Genomic DNA, 17,193 nt, shown 5'->3' with positions numbered 1-17,193 from the left:
ACTGTTGGTACCTGTCTGTGAAACTACAAATTATGACATCCCACAACACCATGATCTCAACATTCATTGCCATGAGGATCTCAGATCTCTCATATAACTGCAGTATATCTGTAATGGTTGACTCATGGCCCTCATAATTGCAAAGTCATGATGTCTTATCCCCAGATTGTTGATTAAGCATTTCTCAATCAATTCACTGGGCAGCTAAATATCTGTTGTTTGATTTTTTCTGTCTGTTGACACATGATGTCTTCAGTGCAGAGGGTTTTAATCCAAATCATACAGCCTACATTCCTACAGATCTTCTGATATTAATGTCATGTTTAAGTACTGAAAGTTTAAGGTAAAGATATCCCAGTGCTTAATTAATAACCACACCATGAATGCATATGGGAGAGTGGAGACCCCTTTGTAATATCACATTAGATTCAGAAGCGATATTATTTGGTAATAAAATTTTTATTCTTACTGGTTTTACATTTCAGAATCAAACGAGGGGCCTTTTTGGAAACTGGAGTCATGATATCATAGATGATTTCACACTTCCAAATGGTATGATGGGAAGTGTTGGAACAAACATCAATAATTTTGAAAGTATTCACAAGGACTTTGCATTGCATTGTGAGTATATTGCAGTGACTCTGTTGCTTTTCTATTGTGCAGCAACATGTGAATATTTTGCATTAATCTCTGAACTCTAAAAGTTAAAGGTAAAGCTATCTGTAACAGGCCATGGAGGCCCATAGGGTTGTGAGGCATTGAGGCTTTCACATTTTCTAGATCATTGGCTCACAGATGGCAGTAAGGTTGTCTGTCAGCCTTATGTCCTGGCCACTGTTTACCTCCAGGAAAACTCCTGGTACTCATTTCTGTTAGAAGCTAAGCAGATGCCAGGGGCTATAGTGCAGCTGGAAGGATTAGGTCAGTTGAAAAAAAATTCAATGACCTCATTGGGAATTGAACCTGCAACCTTCTGACTTGCAGCATAGTGCTTCAACCAGCTGCGCTACCATGTGCTCCAATCTTCAACCTGTACCATATTTTTATCTTTATGGAAACTAACCTGTAATGATATTACTAACTAGCTCTATGGACTAGCTTCATCTCACTCCGGATTGGGTCCAGTGACTGACTGTGAACTGAAGGTAGTGTCTTCTGGGGTGTGCTGCTGTGTAGTTTGGTGGACAGGCACCTGCATTTTGGAAGAACCTGATGCCTCCATCTTTGGGGGTGACAGAAGTGAGATGAGCATAGAAAATGGTAGGTAGTACAGGGAAGGGAGGGTCTATGAGCAAACCAGTGAGAACCAGTGTCTTCAAAATGTTCCCCACCCATAACTTTTCTCTCTGAAGCTGGAGGCTGTATGTTCTTCTAAAACGTTGGTATGTATCTATACCAAACTGCACAGAGCAACATCCCACAAGATCGTTACCTCAATACTCACTGCCATGAGAATCTTCAAATCTCATGATAATGAAGTTCCAAATTCCATAAAAGGCAAGAAAGTTCAAGACAGGTTGATCAATTTATTAGCTTTTCAAGAGGGACTATGTGAGACAGTCAGTCAGTCAGACAGTGTTAAAATAACTTAAATGTGTGTATATTTACATACTGAACAGCAGTTAATCCTTAAAAAACCTGTTGTGAATAAAATTCTAAATCTTATAACTCTTTAAAATAAATAATTTCTCTTATGTCATCAGGGTTATTAGAGGACAAAGATGATCCCAATAAAGGGGTTGCTCTCTTCACCCGAGAATTTGGCAGAACTGCGAGTTTCTATGCCAACAAGACCTTCGTGCCAGAGTATCGAAAGAATCCGCAAGATATCATTCCTAGTAACAGGTGGGTCCTGTAACAAAAAGATTTGTAATTCTTACTAGAAGAAAGAAGACCAAAAGTTTGGGTCAAGTAAATAGAATTCCTGATGTGAATTTGGGAACTCTCATGTTCAAATCTCAGCCATGGGACGAACTAATCCTGTCTGAGGTTCTCTGTGGTTTTCCACAGTCTGTTCAGGCAAATAAATACCAGAACAGTACCTCAAATTAGGCCTTGACCACTTCCTTGCTTTCCACTCATCCTCTAAACTAGTGTTTCTCAACTACCAGGCCATCTTATAAAAAAGAAATTACCAGGCCCTGGCCTCATGAAGGTTAAGAACCTCTGCTCTAAACATCATGTCATTTGACACCATATAATGAGTTCCTTGACAATGCTCCCACGAGCTGAACTTGAGTGGTATGGGTTAGACAAGCATGACAGAGACAGCATCCAATTGTACCTCTTAGCTCCATAATTGCATAGTTTGAGCTACTGACAGCTTCATTAGACAAACAAATAAATAAACAGAAGATATGAGAACTTCCTAGTATGATAGTGGGCTCAGTCTGTAACAGTTCTCCCTGTTCACCAAGCAACATTTATATTAATACTGATCAGTCAGCTTACTGAGACAGGAATTCATAATTTTTTAACAGCGTTAGAAGAGAAAATTTGCACTAGTTTGAGGTGAGTGGTCAGCTTCACACGCCGGCTGCCTTACCACATTTACTCCCTGGTACACATTGGATAGGAGGCTGGGTGGGCCCCAGAGCTGGTGTGGATGACATGGAGATGAAGAAATCTTGCTCCTAGCAGGATGTGAACACTGAGCCCTTGGCCATCCACTCTGTAGCCAGTCAGTATATTGACTGTGCAATCCTGGCTCTCCCAGATAAGTGAGAAGTTAAATGTAAAGGTAAAAATAGGTCAACTCCATTAAGATACATGGGGAAGTGGAGGTATAGCTCTACCATTCTTAACCTTGACACTAGCTGGAGGTGGATGGCCATCTTCATGCCCTGCCACTTCATCCCTGGGGGAAACAGCACCCGGTACCCATTGGATAGGAGGTTGGGTGTGCCCTTGAGTCAGTTTGGCCACTGTGGAGAAAAGAAAATTCCTTATACCTGCCAGAAATGAAATCCCATTTCCTTGGTTGTCCAGCCTGCAGCCTGTTTCTATACTGATTGAGTTTAACATAATATTGATAATCTCTTCATGTGCCAACATTAATAAATCCCCATTCCTCTATCAGTTCAAAGCTGTACTACTAATTCACTGCAACAAAACAAACAAACTCCGTTTTTTAGTCCACAAGTGAACTATACTGACCGAGCGACCGCCGCTTGTAGGCGAAGTTTGGTGCTAACTTTTGCGGATAGACGGTGTTAGTGGTCGGTCCAACGAATCCCCACGGCCGTTAATTTCAGTTGCAACATTGCAATGAATTCTGTTTGTGGTGTGTGCCTACAGGACTAAGGACATTGAAATGGCGATCAGTTTGTGTGGAGATGCATATCAGTGCCTCTACGACTACTCACTGAGTCTGAACAGAGATATGGCTCATTTCACCAGGAACTATCTGGACAGTTTTGTGAACATTAAAGCAAAGAACAAGGAAAGAGGTAACCATATATCTCTGTATAGCTACTCTTTGTTGTTTTGTCATCACATCAGTTCCACAAAAACCAAGCAAACATCTCAGGTAGTTGCAGGAGAACCAGAAGATGACAGTATTTCAGTGTTTAACTTTGCTGAAAAATATTTCCTGTAGAGTGTTATTATTTTTGTTATACTTCCAAATCTTCCCCACAAAACTACTTAAGCTTAGACTGTGTGTATTTATTGAAATTGTGATTTCAAAGTGACCCTCAAGGACCGTAATGTGTGAGGATGATTCAATGGAAAAGTTGTCTGTGGAAACTGGATACAGACTGAAATCATCTAAATTTCCTGTTGAATTTACACATTATAATGTAGTCCACAAATAGCATAAATTCTTGAGTGGGGGAGGCACAATGATTGCAATCATGGATACCACTCTTATTCATATGACTGACATTCTAAACGTAATTATTATTATCGCTGTCATCATCCCTTGTATTATGCTTTTTATTTTCATGACTATATTTATTTAATATTATTTGCTGCTGTTGTTTAATGTATGGAGAAGCCCAGAGCAGAAGACAGAATATCAGTGTACAGCATAACAATTCTGTTGTCTGTGCTGTTTTTTGTTTAGTTATGTCAAAAATTGCACTGATTGCACTGAACATCAGATGCATTTCACCTATCTCATAATATTAGTTCAAAATATTTTTTGCTCCAATAAGAACCGAGTGAGTTACCATTGAGTTATGCTTCAGATGTGTGTATAAACACATGTAGGCCTTCATGTGGAGTGTCTGTTCTTAATATCCTTTAGCCAAAACTGGACTATATGGACAAATTTTAGAGAAACTCCCCAATATCAAAATTTTATAAAAATCGGTTCAGAGATTTTTGAGTTCTTATATGTACAGAGATGGACATGGAAAAACTAATTTGTGTATTTCAGAAACTTCTTATTGTAAATGTGAATAATCTATGCATGACCATTCCATTGCAAAAATTTAAGAAAATATAGGAAAAACATATTAAAACAAAACCTATTTAACTTCATTACTTAGCAGTTTCAACTAGAATTATCAGTCTTCATTATTTTTGTGCTGTGAGCATATTATGTGAAGCTAACACCTGAGCAGGTAGGTGTAACACTATAACTGTTAGTTACCTTCTGGTTTGTGATACTGTTTATTTCTCCAGCAACTGTTCACAAAAATATGCAGTGTCACAACTAAGAACACCATAGTCATAACAACATCTGCCTTGAAAACCTCAAAACAGAGGCATAACATTGTAAGAACTGTGTTGGGGCGCTGAACAGATAATCTGAGATTTTTAAGACCACCGAAGTTGAACAGAATATTATACCATGCCTTCCTATGCTACATCACAGATTTTAAGTTGGTTCTGCTGTATGTTTCAGTGATATCATGTGGCGTTCTGGAGACTCCTCGGTTTGGACGCAAAAGTAACTTCCTTTTTGTGCCTGGGACCAAAGTGACTTTTGAATGTAATCAAGATTTTGTTCTTATTGGAGATCAACGCCGTGTCTGCACAGAGACAGGGCGGTGGGACACTCCTGTGTACGGATACACTGAATGTCTACGTGAGTACTACTGTGCATTTCTGCATGCAACTTATGGAAATCGCTTTTGTCCTCATATTAAGATTACAGTCTTCTGAGATGTTATGACGTAGATTCTCTTAACTCGGTCCAAGTTAGGGTCTACTGATAACTGCCCTTCCAGGGCCTCCTTCCCTTTTCCCTTCTAACCCTTCCTTCCTTCTACTCTCTTCCCCCCCACTTTATTCCTCTTTTTATTTTCATTGACAAAACAGCCCTTATTAAGGCCGCCAATTCCCATTGGTTCATTCACAATCCCAGTCCTCCCTTTCCAGTATCATGTACAATTTCCCCCCAATCAGCTCATTCTTCTATCCTGAAGATGTAGGCAGCATGTACCTCTGAAACATTTGTACCTATGTACTAAACTGCATAAGAATCATATCATAGAATTCATATCCATGACGCCCAAAGGGCCCTGTGTCACAGCCCAGAAGACTGTAATCTTAATGCTAAGCACCATAAGAAATTTCATTTACTCTTCTATATTAACCAGGTCAGCAGGAGTATTCGTCACGCCAAATTGGGATAACATTTGGTGTGATTCTGGGTGTGATGGTACCAATAATCCTGATTGGAGCATGCATCGCTTACCACATTATTAAGAGACGTAGAGTTAAGGACACATCTACCGAATCATGGCACTATAAGCCAGAGCTAGCACCTGCTATGGCACCTTCCATAGCACCACTGAAAGCAAACACTTTCAATGCCTACCGCCGCAGCGAAGGTGCAGCAAGTGACCGCAGTGACCGGAGCAGCTCGGGCAGCAGCAGTTTGGGTGGGATGAAGAAACGCAGGATGTATGACCGTTCATATCGTACTCATGAACCACTTCCTGGAAAGCCACCTGTTGATTTTGATGAAAAGTTATGGGACCTGGGGGAGGAAGCTGAGGGAAGGGGTGCGGACTCATCACTTACTACAAGTGATGAAACATACTCTGACATGAGCAGTAAAGCTGTATATAGGCACAGTCGTGAGACAGTTATTTACTAAACAGCATGTGACATCAAAGTTCAGAACTTACAGTATTATCATTTCACTGAAGAAATGTTATAACGTGTTGTGATAAAAAGAAATCAGTGAAGAAACATTATATTAAAAATAATCTTGAATTCTTGAACATTTCTTCACTACAGGACCATGGAAACACATAAATTAGCGTAGAATATGTTCCCAATTTATCATACAAATGTTTATAATGAGGCCCAAAAAACCAAATGTTCTAGCCTCTAAGCATTTCTGCTGCCCCCTTTTTTGGGATTTGTATCTCCACGACTGTAAAAGAGAGTGAAGATTTTTGTACTAGTAATTTAACATACATAGTACCTGTTCTTTGCCCAGGCTGCTGTTCTTGTCAATACTACGATATAAAGCTGCTAAAACTTTAAAAGAGGGAATAACTCTTAAATTTAAAAAAATTGAGAATTACTCACATAATTAAGAAAGAACAGGAAACAAAGATCCAAATCGCACCCAAAAACTCTACCACAATACTTGCATATTGCATTAGCAGACATGGCTCCAGTACATATCAGTAAGAGTGCAGTGCAAATTTCTTTAATATCTTTGAGCATTCTCTTTTGGGTCTGCAGTAGGAAACAAATAAGTTGCCCATATATATATAATGGGAGCTGGGATAGCGCAGTTGGTATAGCTACTGGCTACAGGCTGGATGACCGAGGGGTCGGAGTTCAAGTCCTGGTAGGGTCAAGAGTTTTCTCCTCTCCATGTCATTGAGACCAGCTCTGGGGCCCACTCAGCCTCCTATCCAATCGGCACTGGGGGCTCTTTCCCTGGGGTAAAGCGGCAGGGCTGTGAAGCTGACCACTCACCTCCAAATAGTGCTGATGTCAGGAAAATGTGAGTCTATACATCCACTCCCCATATGCTTTCATAGTATAGCGCTTATTAGTTAAGCACAGGGACAACTTTATCTTTACACATGTGTAGGATTTTTTTTATATTAAATCAGTGCTAGAAGCACAGTAACATCTTTTTACAGAAGATTCTGGAACTATCCCTAAACAAATGAAAGATTTACTGAAGTCAGAATGCTCTAAGTATGACTTAGAAATAAATCCTACATTTCCATGACATATCAGATATTGTAGAGTCAGTGCTGCTGAATCAAACTGAATGACCTGTAGAGATTTTATTTAATTTATTCGCTTAACAGGCATTGAGGTATTCATACAGATAGCATTGTGATGTCTGTTTATGGAACACAGGTGTCTGAAGAAATTGTAATGCAGCATGTGATTGGTTGTTACTTATCAGGCCAGTCATGCATAACACATTAGGTGAACTCAGTCTACTTTTTTAAATATACTTTACCAGATCTCGAATACTAATATTATAAATGAAGGTTAGGAAGAAATAAATGATAATGCATAATTTGCTTAAATGATGATTCTGTAGGTTTGGTAAGTAAATTGAATATATGGTGCCTACAAAGAGAATTGTTTAAATGTACAATACTTTTCAAACTTGGTAATTAGAACAGTGAGGATTGTAAGTAATTCCAAATTGGTGTTATACAGCTAAATAAAAAATCAATTTTGTATTTTGTAGTTTTGCTCTGTTAAATGAGAAAAATTTCTGTTCCACATAAGAATTATGTGATAAAGATTATAAGGATAAAATTCAAGTAATGGCTTTCCAGGAAATGTTTGCATACAGAAAGACTGATTAGCAAGCAATTTGCTGCCCTAGCACTGGTCACTGCCTCCTGTGGAATGGAAATTTTTCCATTACTAATAAAATTCCCTATTAATGGAAACTTTTCCAACCACAAAACTCTTTCATCCTATTTGAAAATTTCCTATCCCTTTCCTTCTTGCAGCTTCACTCTGTCAGCTACAGTTGGTGCAAAATTAAAAAAGGAAGGATATTTTCATATAGGAAAAACATAAAACTTTCCTGCCATTTGTCATGTCTATATGTGAATTATTAGAAGAGATGCCAGAGAATGTGAAAAGCAGAGATATAACACTTGGCATGTGATGATAATGTGGCTGTAATCTTGTAAGTTGGTGGAGGAGGCATTCATTCATTCATTCATTCTGGCAACTGCCAGATGATCTTCAGCCTTGACAATCATATAGTTTTACTCTTCATTACAGTATTTACTATCCTATGAACACAACTGGTCCTTTTGTCACTGCCAATTTGTCTGCTATTTAATTATTCCTAAGGTGATGTGTGCCATGGTAGAAAATTAAAATTTATTTATGGTTTATTTAATAACGTCATAAGTAGCTGATACAGATCCGAGCAGAGCAAGCCGACTGTCCAGTTCAGGCATGGATTGATCTCCCTCTTCAGATATGCTGCATGAAGTTTTCTCACACCAGAAGTTCGCTAATTTTGCTGGGAGCTGGGATAGCTCAATTGGTGTTCTGATGGGCTGAACGGACAGAGTTTGATTCTCGACAGGTGCAAGAATTTTTCTCTTCTCCATAATATCCAGACTGGTTCTGGGGTGCATCCAGCCTCCTATCCAATGGATACTGAGGGCTCTTTCCCTCGGCGTACAGTGACCAGGGCGTGAAGCTGATCACACACCTCCATCTAGTGCCAAGGTCTAGAATGGCAGTGCTATACCTTCACTCCCTCATGTCTTCATGGTACAGTGCTTAAATAATTAAGCACAGGGACAACTTTACCTTTTACCACATAGTGAAGTAATCTGCCTACCTAAAGACTCTTTTCAGTTTATCTCAGAACTGTTTTTGACAAAACAATGACAGGATTTGTATTACTCTCTCAACATAAGGAAAAGATAGCTTTAAGCCTGTGGTTCTCTGGAATGTAATAATAATAATAATAATAATAATAATAATAAATGTAAAATTGTACTCATGCTTAACTAATTAAGCACTACACCATGAAGGCATATGGGGGAGTGGATGTATAGATTCACGTTCTCTTAACCTTGGCACTAGTTGGAGGAGAGTGGTAAGCTTCACACCCGGTACCCATTGGATAGGAGGTTGGGTGGACCCCAGAGCTGGTCTGGATGACACAGGGAAGTGAAAATTCTTGCCCCCACCATGACTTGAACTCCGATCTCTTGGTTGTCCAGTCCGTAGCCAGTTGCTAAACTGACTATGCTATCCCGGCTCAATAATAATAATAATAATAATAATATATTCTGTAGTTCCATCAGGGGCATAAGTCATCTGGAGACTTTTTCCATTTGTCCTGATCTTCCGCTAAATACCTCAGCTCACTCCAACTTCTTCCAGCTTCTCTCAGAGTGGATCTCCTCCAGCTGTTTCTTGGTCTCCCCTTTCCTCTGTTTCCTTGAGGAAACATCATCCTTCCTCAGTGTGTGTGGCCAATCCATCTGAATTTTCGATTCCTTTTCTCCATATTTATATCTGTTTGCCCTGATAACTGTCAGAGCTGTCTATCTTAAATGGTTCTAGGCCACCAAATTCTTAATATATATATCAAACATCTATTAATAAATGTCTGAATTTTCCTCCTTAATTCATTTGTGACCAGCCAAGTCTCACAGCCAAATAAAAGCACAGATTTAACACAAGTACTGAAAACTTTGTCCTCTGGAATGTTGCACCATATTATCAATGACACATACTAGAAGACTATGGTCTTAATGTTCACTGATGTGCGAACCTCAAATCTCAAAAATATTAGAGAACAAGTGAACCTGAAGACTGGGTGTAAATAACTATATTTCAGGTCAACAAGAGTACTCGTCTCGACAGGCTGGCATCACAGCAGGCATAGTGCTGGCTGTGCTTGTGCCCATTTTACTAGGACTTGTCTGTGTAGCGTACCAGCTGTTGGTACGAAAAAAGAAGAAAGAAGTGTATGATGTTCGAGATGGTCGTTCAATCAAGTAAGTACAGAAGCTGTTCTCTGTGTCACAGAAACTTGACACAGATGAAGTTTCCACTCATCAGCTATGTTTTGAGTTTCGCCCCTACTTACATATAAATTTTTAGTATAACATATGTGGCATATGTAAGTAACTTTATGCAGAAACTGATGGTCACTGAGACAATCAAGAAATTTTCGGACTTTTATAGAACTAGAAGTTTCCACACTGTGAAGTAAGTGACTAGTCTGAACTATAGCACGAACATATGAATTTTAAACCATTCAGCTCAGAATCTTCTATATTCCTGTCTATAAACCTAAAAATACAAGGCTATACTTGTATTAGTTTGTGCATATCTTGGACCTTCACTTTAATGAGAGTGTTCAAGAACACAGTACAGAAGAATGTCCTAATATGTGATGTTCAACAAACATTAGACTGATTGGCGTCACATGGCTGGGACATGTACCACACACCAAAGCACGATAAATGCATACAACTTTTTTGTCAGACCTTCAGGGAAGAGGCCAGTTAGATATTTATACACTGAAGGGAAGATAATATTAACATGGGTCTGAAATAAATATTGTGGGAGTTTGTGGGCTGCATTCATGTGGCTTGGGAGATGGACCAGTGATGTGCTTTTGTGAATATGGTAATGAACCTTCGGAATCAGTGAATTTCTTCTTTAATTGAGTGACTTGTTAGCTTGTAAAGTAAGGCTCTACCCCCTCAGAGTATATTTTGGAGATCCAGAAGGCCACAGTTTGTATACATAATTTGGAAATTAATTTTGTGAAGCTGTTCCCACAGCTCAGGTAGTTAGGCACTGGCTTCACACTGCAGGGCCTGGGGTTCAGTCCTGGGTGATTCACGTGAGATTCATAGTTCTTATATATGCCACTTTAGCAGGATTTCTTCCACCTTTCTTCAACTCTCCTGTGCTAACCATCATTCTACCACTGCTCCATACTCATCTATCACTGTCCCCTGTGGTGTGCAATAGCCCTGACCAGGCAGCACATTATCATTAACATGGTTTTTAAGTTGGGGACTTCATTTCTGAACCAGGACATGGCTGGTTGCAGGATGAGGAAGTTTCATATATGTGTATATAATTGGTAGACACTCCTTTCATGACAGTAGATGTAAGTCTTTTTGTGTGTGTTTCAGGATAGAACCACAACTGACTAAACTTCAGGAATTAGATAATGATGAACTTTCAGCATTGAAGAGACGAGAAACAGAAGTTAATTGAATATTCATACATCAAGTGTAAATTATTTGAAATTTTCTAACCAAACTTCCTTTTATTATTTGTTTCCTGGGTGACAGTATTCGGAACAAGTTGTGTATTGACACAATATCTTGGCAGGATGCAAGCTGAAGTGTAGGAGGAACTGTAGAAAGCTTTGCTTTTAAGAATAAGAATTACTATATGGCTACTTATATAGCTGCTATGGAAGGATGTCTCATGGGTGGTGGGGGTAATGGTGCTTGAGGCTCCCCACTCTCTGCCTACTGTTGTATTTCCCTCTCGCCTCTGTCAACCAGTCAAAGGCGCCTGTCGTTAGTCGGATTGTCATTATATTTATCATTACCTGACATTCAAGTAAAACACGATGACTAGTCAACTGGAGGGTGATGTGGAGGCAGTCAATCCATGAGACTTCTTTCCGTGGCCTCAACATAGTGCTATGTAGGCAGTCTGTGGCGATTAACTGGTTATGTACGTGTCTAAATGGAATGATGAAATATTTAAATTAGCTTTGGATACATCTGGAAGCAGAAAATGAAGAAAGTTAACTGAGACTTGAATTGTAATTATTACGATGTTGGAAGTGCTCTCTCTTCCTGCTCATAGAATAATAGACAATAATAGGATGCTGTAGAAATGACATTATGATCTAGTATAGGGGCCCAATAAAATTCTGTGATGTCACACTATACTTATTTTACAGTGATTCCCCCTTACACATTATAATAGCTCTCGAGGGACACTTTGAAAGCATGGTTTTACTGAGTGTCCATGCTGTGATCTTGAAAAAAGTTCTAGGAAGACAGCTACATTTAAACTAAGATACTAAATTTGATAGAGTAACAGCTGCTGCTGTCTAGAGGTTCTGTCTAGAGGTACATTGTCAACTCTTTCCAGCAAATGAATGGTGAAATACAAACTAACCATACCTTCCACTGCCCTTTATTGCTGCCATCTTATGTTCATATTCATAACTACTTGTTACCATATAATGACAGAATAACAAGTGTTGGCCTCTTATAAACAAGCGTATTTTCTAACAAAGGCATGACAGCCTCACCTGTGTCAGAATCTATTGCTGTGTGTTGTCTGCCAGCTTGTCCATCCTTCACTCTGCCAATTTAAACCACTTCAAACATCTCTAACAATTACATGATTATACTTCTTTGCTGTGTTAAGGGTATAATTTTTTTAATAATTACACAATCTGCATGTGATTTTGATTAGAATTTTTTATTTCTAAGTGTTCAGTGAGTTTTGTAAAAGCATACAACAGTGGTTTTTTGCTAAGTGTAAAGTTACACAAGTACTTACATGTTTGCAGATGATGCAAGTAACTTCAAAACTTACCACCCTGCCATCTGCCACATTAGCACTGCAGATCACTGAGGTTTGTTTGGAAAAACAAAACCTCAAGCCTATAACTTTTTAAAATGGAACCAAAGGCTTAAACCTTTAGAAACAAAAACAAGAGTCCAACCTTGTGTATCTATTATTGAAGGCAAATTCTATGGTTAGGTTCATTTTCACAGATAAACTTCTAAGTTTTGCAGCACTAACTAATGCAGTTGACTACATGGCAGTAAATGTTACAGTTGTTTGGTCACCTATTAATATGTAAGTGGTATTAGATTATTTTGTTGTATTTTTACACACAGATTATAAGAATAAAAATATAAAAATAATATATACAAATACATTTTTAGAAAATTACATTTGTAATTTATTTGAGAAAATACAAAAATGTGCAATGTCTCACAAAGATTCAGCTTGGAGAGGGGCTAGTGTGCAGTTTCGGATAATGAAAGGCCATTTGTTAAGAGATTATTGTGTTTTGCTCTGACTGGCAAAAAACTGATTTCATGCCAGCTGGCTATCTCACGATTTGTTATAAGTTAAGTTTTGATTCTTTCTTTTTGAAATGGTGGGAGATACAGAGTGTTCGAGCTCAGACTGAAATTCAGCACATTAAAATTTATGATTTTTTTTTAAAGAAATAGTAAGCTGTTCATTTTATTGTACAGTGTAATTTTTCAAATTTTTAATTTAGGAAGATATTCATTATGGAACTTGCCTCAGCATCTGAAACTTCAGAAGTTCCCAAATTATACAGACTCACCAGAGTTCAGTTTTCATATAAAACATATTGATATTGATGCTGTTTCAAAGTGTAACTGAAAGCCTGCTTTAATTTCAGAAATATTTTAACATACCTGAATTTCCTCATATCTATTCACTGAATATTTCAGGTCAGATTACTTCAATTAATAATTTGTATTAATAATTATGTATATGGTAAAAACATTATGTGTGTATGTTACAGAACATTATGTGTATTTTGTTGTCCTAAAATGTGTACACTGCTATCAAAAATAATGCTGGTTACTATGATAACTAATCAACCACCAACTAACAAACATATGAACTAACTCCTTAGATCACAGTCCTTTTTAGGAAAAAGCCACTCGGCTAGGCAAGAAATACCCTATACAATGAGCTCTAACCCGATGCCAGATGAATCCATTCCACATTCTCAGAACCTATTTCTGTAGGCCACATTTTGTTGTTATTTTCCCATCTATGCTCAAGCTTCCCAAGAACTTCTTTCCCTTCAGGTTGTCTGACAATAATTCAGTATGCTTTTTACATCTCCATCATACAGTGGAGCCTCGCTTAACGAGCATAATTCATTCCAGAATCTTACTCGTAATGCGAAACACTCGTTACGCAAAACAATTTTTCCCATATAAATTAATGTAAAATACGATAATGCGTTCCATGCCGAAAAACAGACTCAAAAAATTTTATGTATAACGTTTATTCAAAGAAAATTATATATACATTGTTAAGGAGCATGAATCATCTTCATCTTTTCTTCTGTGCGGAATGAACCAACCTGGAACGCGAATTCGATTTGCAGAAAAAAAAATCGAAATAATTAGTTTATTATTTATGATATATATCTAATTCTTTTTTACTAGAAAGCTGTCTATAGACATTTGTTTTTGCCGACGCTTCAAATTTGGTGAAAATGCGACACAGCATTATCATTAAATAAATTTGTAGCACGCATAGCCACTGCCTTATTAGGGTGATGCTTCTCAATGTATGATGCAACAGTTTCCCATGCTTTCAGCATTTCTCTTATTGCGTTAGAAGATTGTTGCTTTGCTGTTACCTCCTCCTCTGACAAACTCTCCTCCACAACTTCTTGCTGTGAAACACAATGCAACTCCAAATCGTGCAAATCGTTGATGTAGACCGACTGTATGTGTGTGCTAGATCAGCCACTCTCACACCTCGTTCTCGCTTTTCAATGATTTTACGTTTCATTTCTATGGTTATTTTTATTCTCTTATGGCTGTCTTTTTGCAGCTTTTTCTTTGGGGACATTTTTGCAAGGGTTATTAAACTTTGCACAAAAGAAAATCACAAATAATATGTCTGAACACAAGTTTGGAAAAATGTGTGATCACAAGCGACACTAAGATGCTAGCGGAACAAGTGCTAAACACAGACTGATGTAGCAAGCGCACAATTCAGGACTTCCCTTCTCGTCACTCATTATGCAAAACGTCACTCATTAAGCGAGTCATTTTTTACAATTTATTTTGGGGATCATTTGCACTGATCACACGACACCCTCTATTTGCTTAAGTTAGCACTAACTTCGCCGATGAGCGGTGGTTGCTCGGTCGGTACAGTTCGCTTATGGACTACATGCCACCGAGTTAGTTACCAAACAAGCCAAAAACACACAGCATTGCTGGGTTTTTGGACTTTTTCCATCGCCTGGAAATAGAAATGTGTTTTCTGTTTCCTAGAATTCCAGATGATGGAAAAAGTCCAAAAACCCAGTAATGCTGTGTGTTATCCACCATCATCAGAACCCTTTAGAAGCCAAAAAACATGTAACAGCCAGTCGAAACATAACCTTACACATGTAATGGATAAAACAATTTCACAAAGATGGAGGGTGTGGAAATTACTGTAACAATTATTTAAATTTTCAGTATGCATCGTTCTTTGTTTCACCCGCTCGCCATGTTGAGGCACAAGATATGAGTGGGGACCTGAAAAAGAAACAAAAAGAACAACAAAAACAAACATAAGAATAACAACAAACACAAATTATAAGTAATTAACAAAATTAATTCAGAAACCTTACCTGTGGTGCTGATGTACTTGCCCTTTCTTCATTTATGTGTATCTTCATTTTGATTTGATATGCTGTGTGCTTCAGTATTGGTGATAATGGAAAGTAGACAACTGAGTGAGTATTCACTGCAGTTGTATAAATTAAAATGGACAATTTAATCAAGTACACACTCTGTAGGCCAAGTCATGCAAGGAATGAAAACCAAAAGCAAAAGTAAGTCAAAGTTGACGTCTTCAGTCCAGTATTTCCTACTTGTTGGAAAAGAAACAAAATGCTGACACTTTCTTCAGTGGAGAACAGAAATTAAATTTATCGTGTCTGTAAAAATGCTCCATAAATTCGAAAATAAATAATAACTACAAACGAAATTAAATTGGCAATACCCCTCATGAAGCTTAAGGGAACAATTTCTTCTCGTAATAACAAGTTTGTTAGCATTGCAAGCCTGATGGCTAGCAGCAGAAGTATCCAGCTCTAATACGTGCAGTTTATGATACATTCATTTGTTGAAGCAGAAATTATTACATCATTTACGTTTCTGTTTATGAAATGCAAATGTCACAATTCCGCATTAATTTCCTTGTAAGTAACAACGTCAAAGGCTCGTTTACTTCATATAATTACTGAATCACCTAATGCGTTTTTTCATGATGAAAATCGATGTCTTCTTTAAATATTTTATACATTTTATAAGTTGAATTCAGATCCCTTTATATCATCAGCTCACGTGATGTGTTTTCTTCCTGATGACAATCATTGTCTTCTCTGATGCTGAAACTAGAGCACAATTTGACTTACCTTTTGCATTTCTTCATGATGACAACTAATGTCTTCACTGATGTTGAAGCTAGAAAACATCTTATTGACTCACCTTATGCATTTCTTCCTTATAACACTTTATAAACTGAATTCACAGTACAATGTATGCAAACATACAAAACATGTCACTTTATATATTTCAGTTTCTGCTTAAATATTCATGTAGATTCAGCCACTTATCTTTCAGCATTGAACTGAAAGATGGGTTAAAGCAAAATTAAATTTCACTTTCTTCAATCTTTGTCCTTCCAATGCAACCATACACAGCGAGAGACTGTTAAAGTTCTTTTTATCTCTCCCCCCCTCACAATGATTTCATTGTCGTGATGCTCAACCCTGTCGAGTTACAACCTGTGGTATAAAAAAAGAAGACACATAGAAATACTTACAACTAAACCTCCTAAATGAGTGACCACATGCCAGCAAGGGCTAAACTGGACACAAAACCTAAATTCACGCCACCTAACCAGAAAACCTAAATGGCTGAAATATATACCCCATGAGAAGTTGAAAGCTAATGAGCGATTTACTACTCTCACAACTGGGAATTATACATTATTCCTTTGAAATCACAATTTCATCCAAATAAAATGTTCAGTCTTTACCTCACAAAAACCACACCTGATCTCCAGTATGAAGGCCTACTGATTAATGTTGTTGCAGAAACAGATGCTGTTTGCTGTGAGAATCACATGAAACACACAAATATACACTGTGTGGGCAGAATGCACTGCTTTTGATATTACTGAAGATGGTGCTGTATGTCAAAGAGTTAACAAAACACTTTTGGAAAAATGGAAAGAATATGTTGAGAGCAAGTGCCTAGACAGAAGCAAATAGAACATTCCAAATAACATCCTGTTATGTGAAGATACCGTACTTATACAGGCTCTAACAGTCTGGGAAGGACTGTGCTAAACCATAAAAAATCTCTGCAGGAAAGCCTGAAAATTTAAAAAGGACTAAAAATACATCTAATGTGTTGAAATTGACAAATAATAAAAATACTGTAAATAAAATAATCAAAATGGTTTTAAATTATGGGAAAC

The 17,193-nt window shown here is 37.8% G+C and overlaps 1 protein-coding gene across 2 annotated transcripts in view; it reads left to right on the top strand.

The window, feature by feature from the left end:
* LOC111874142 (protein mesh) overlaps positions 1–11,175 on the top strand; it is a 34,675-nt gene extending 23,500 nt beyond the window's left edge. The window contains exons 16-21 of one of the 2 annotated variants that reach the window (XM_023869378.2): positions 486–621; positions 1,704–1,845; positions 3,298–3,449; positions 4,853–5,035; positions 9,767–9,926; positions 11,082–11,175. In XM_023869378.2, coding sequence (XP_023725146.1) covers positions 486–621; positions 1,704–1,845; positions 3,298–3,449; positions 4,853–5,035; positions 9,767–9,926; positions 11,082–11,166 — 858 coding nt within the window. In that variant the 3' untranslated portion in view covers positions 11,167–11,175. Of the gene's footprint in view, positions 1–485; positions 622–1,703; positions 1,846–3,297; positions 3,450–4,852; positions 5,036–5,549; positions 6,746–9,766; positions 9,927–11,081 lie in introns of those variants that run through there. The other variant, XM_023869377.2, reaches the window with a different exon arrangement.
* The last annotated feature ends 6,018 nt before the right edge of the window (positions 11,176–17,193 follow it).

This window comes from Cryptotermes secundus, unplaced genomic scaffold, assembly GCF_002891405.2.
Source record: "Cryptotermes secundus unplaced genomic scaffold, Csec_1.0 scaffold26, whole genome shotgun sequence".
In the NCBI taxonomy this organism is placed as follows: domain Eukaryota; kingdom Metazoa; phylum Arthropoda; class Insecta; order Blattodea; family Kalotermitidae; genus Cryptotermes; species Cryptotermes secundus.
This window is presented reverse-complemented; position numbering and strand designations above follow the sequence as displayed.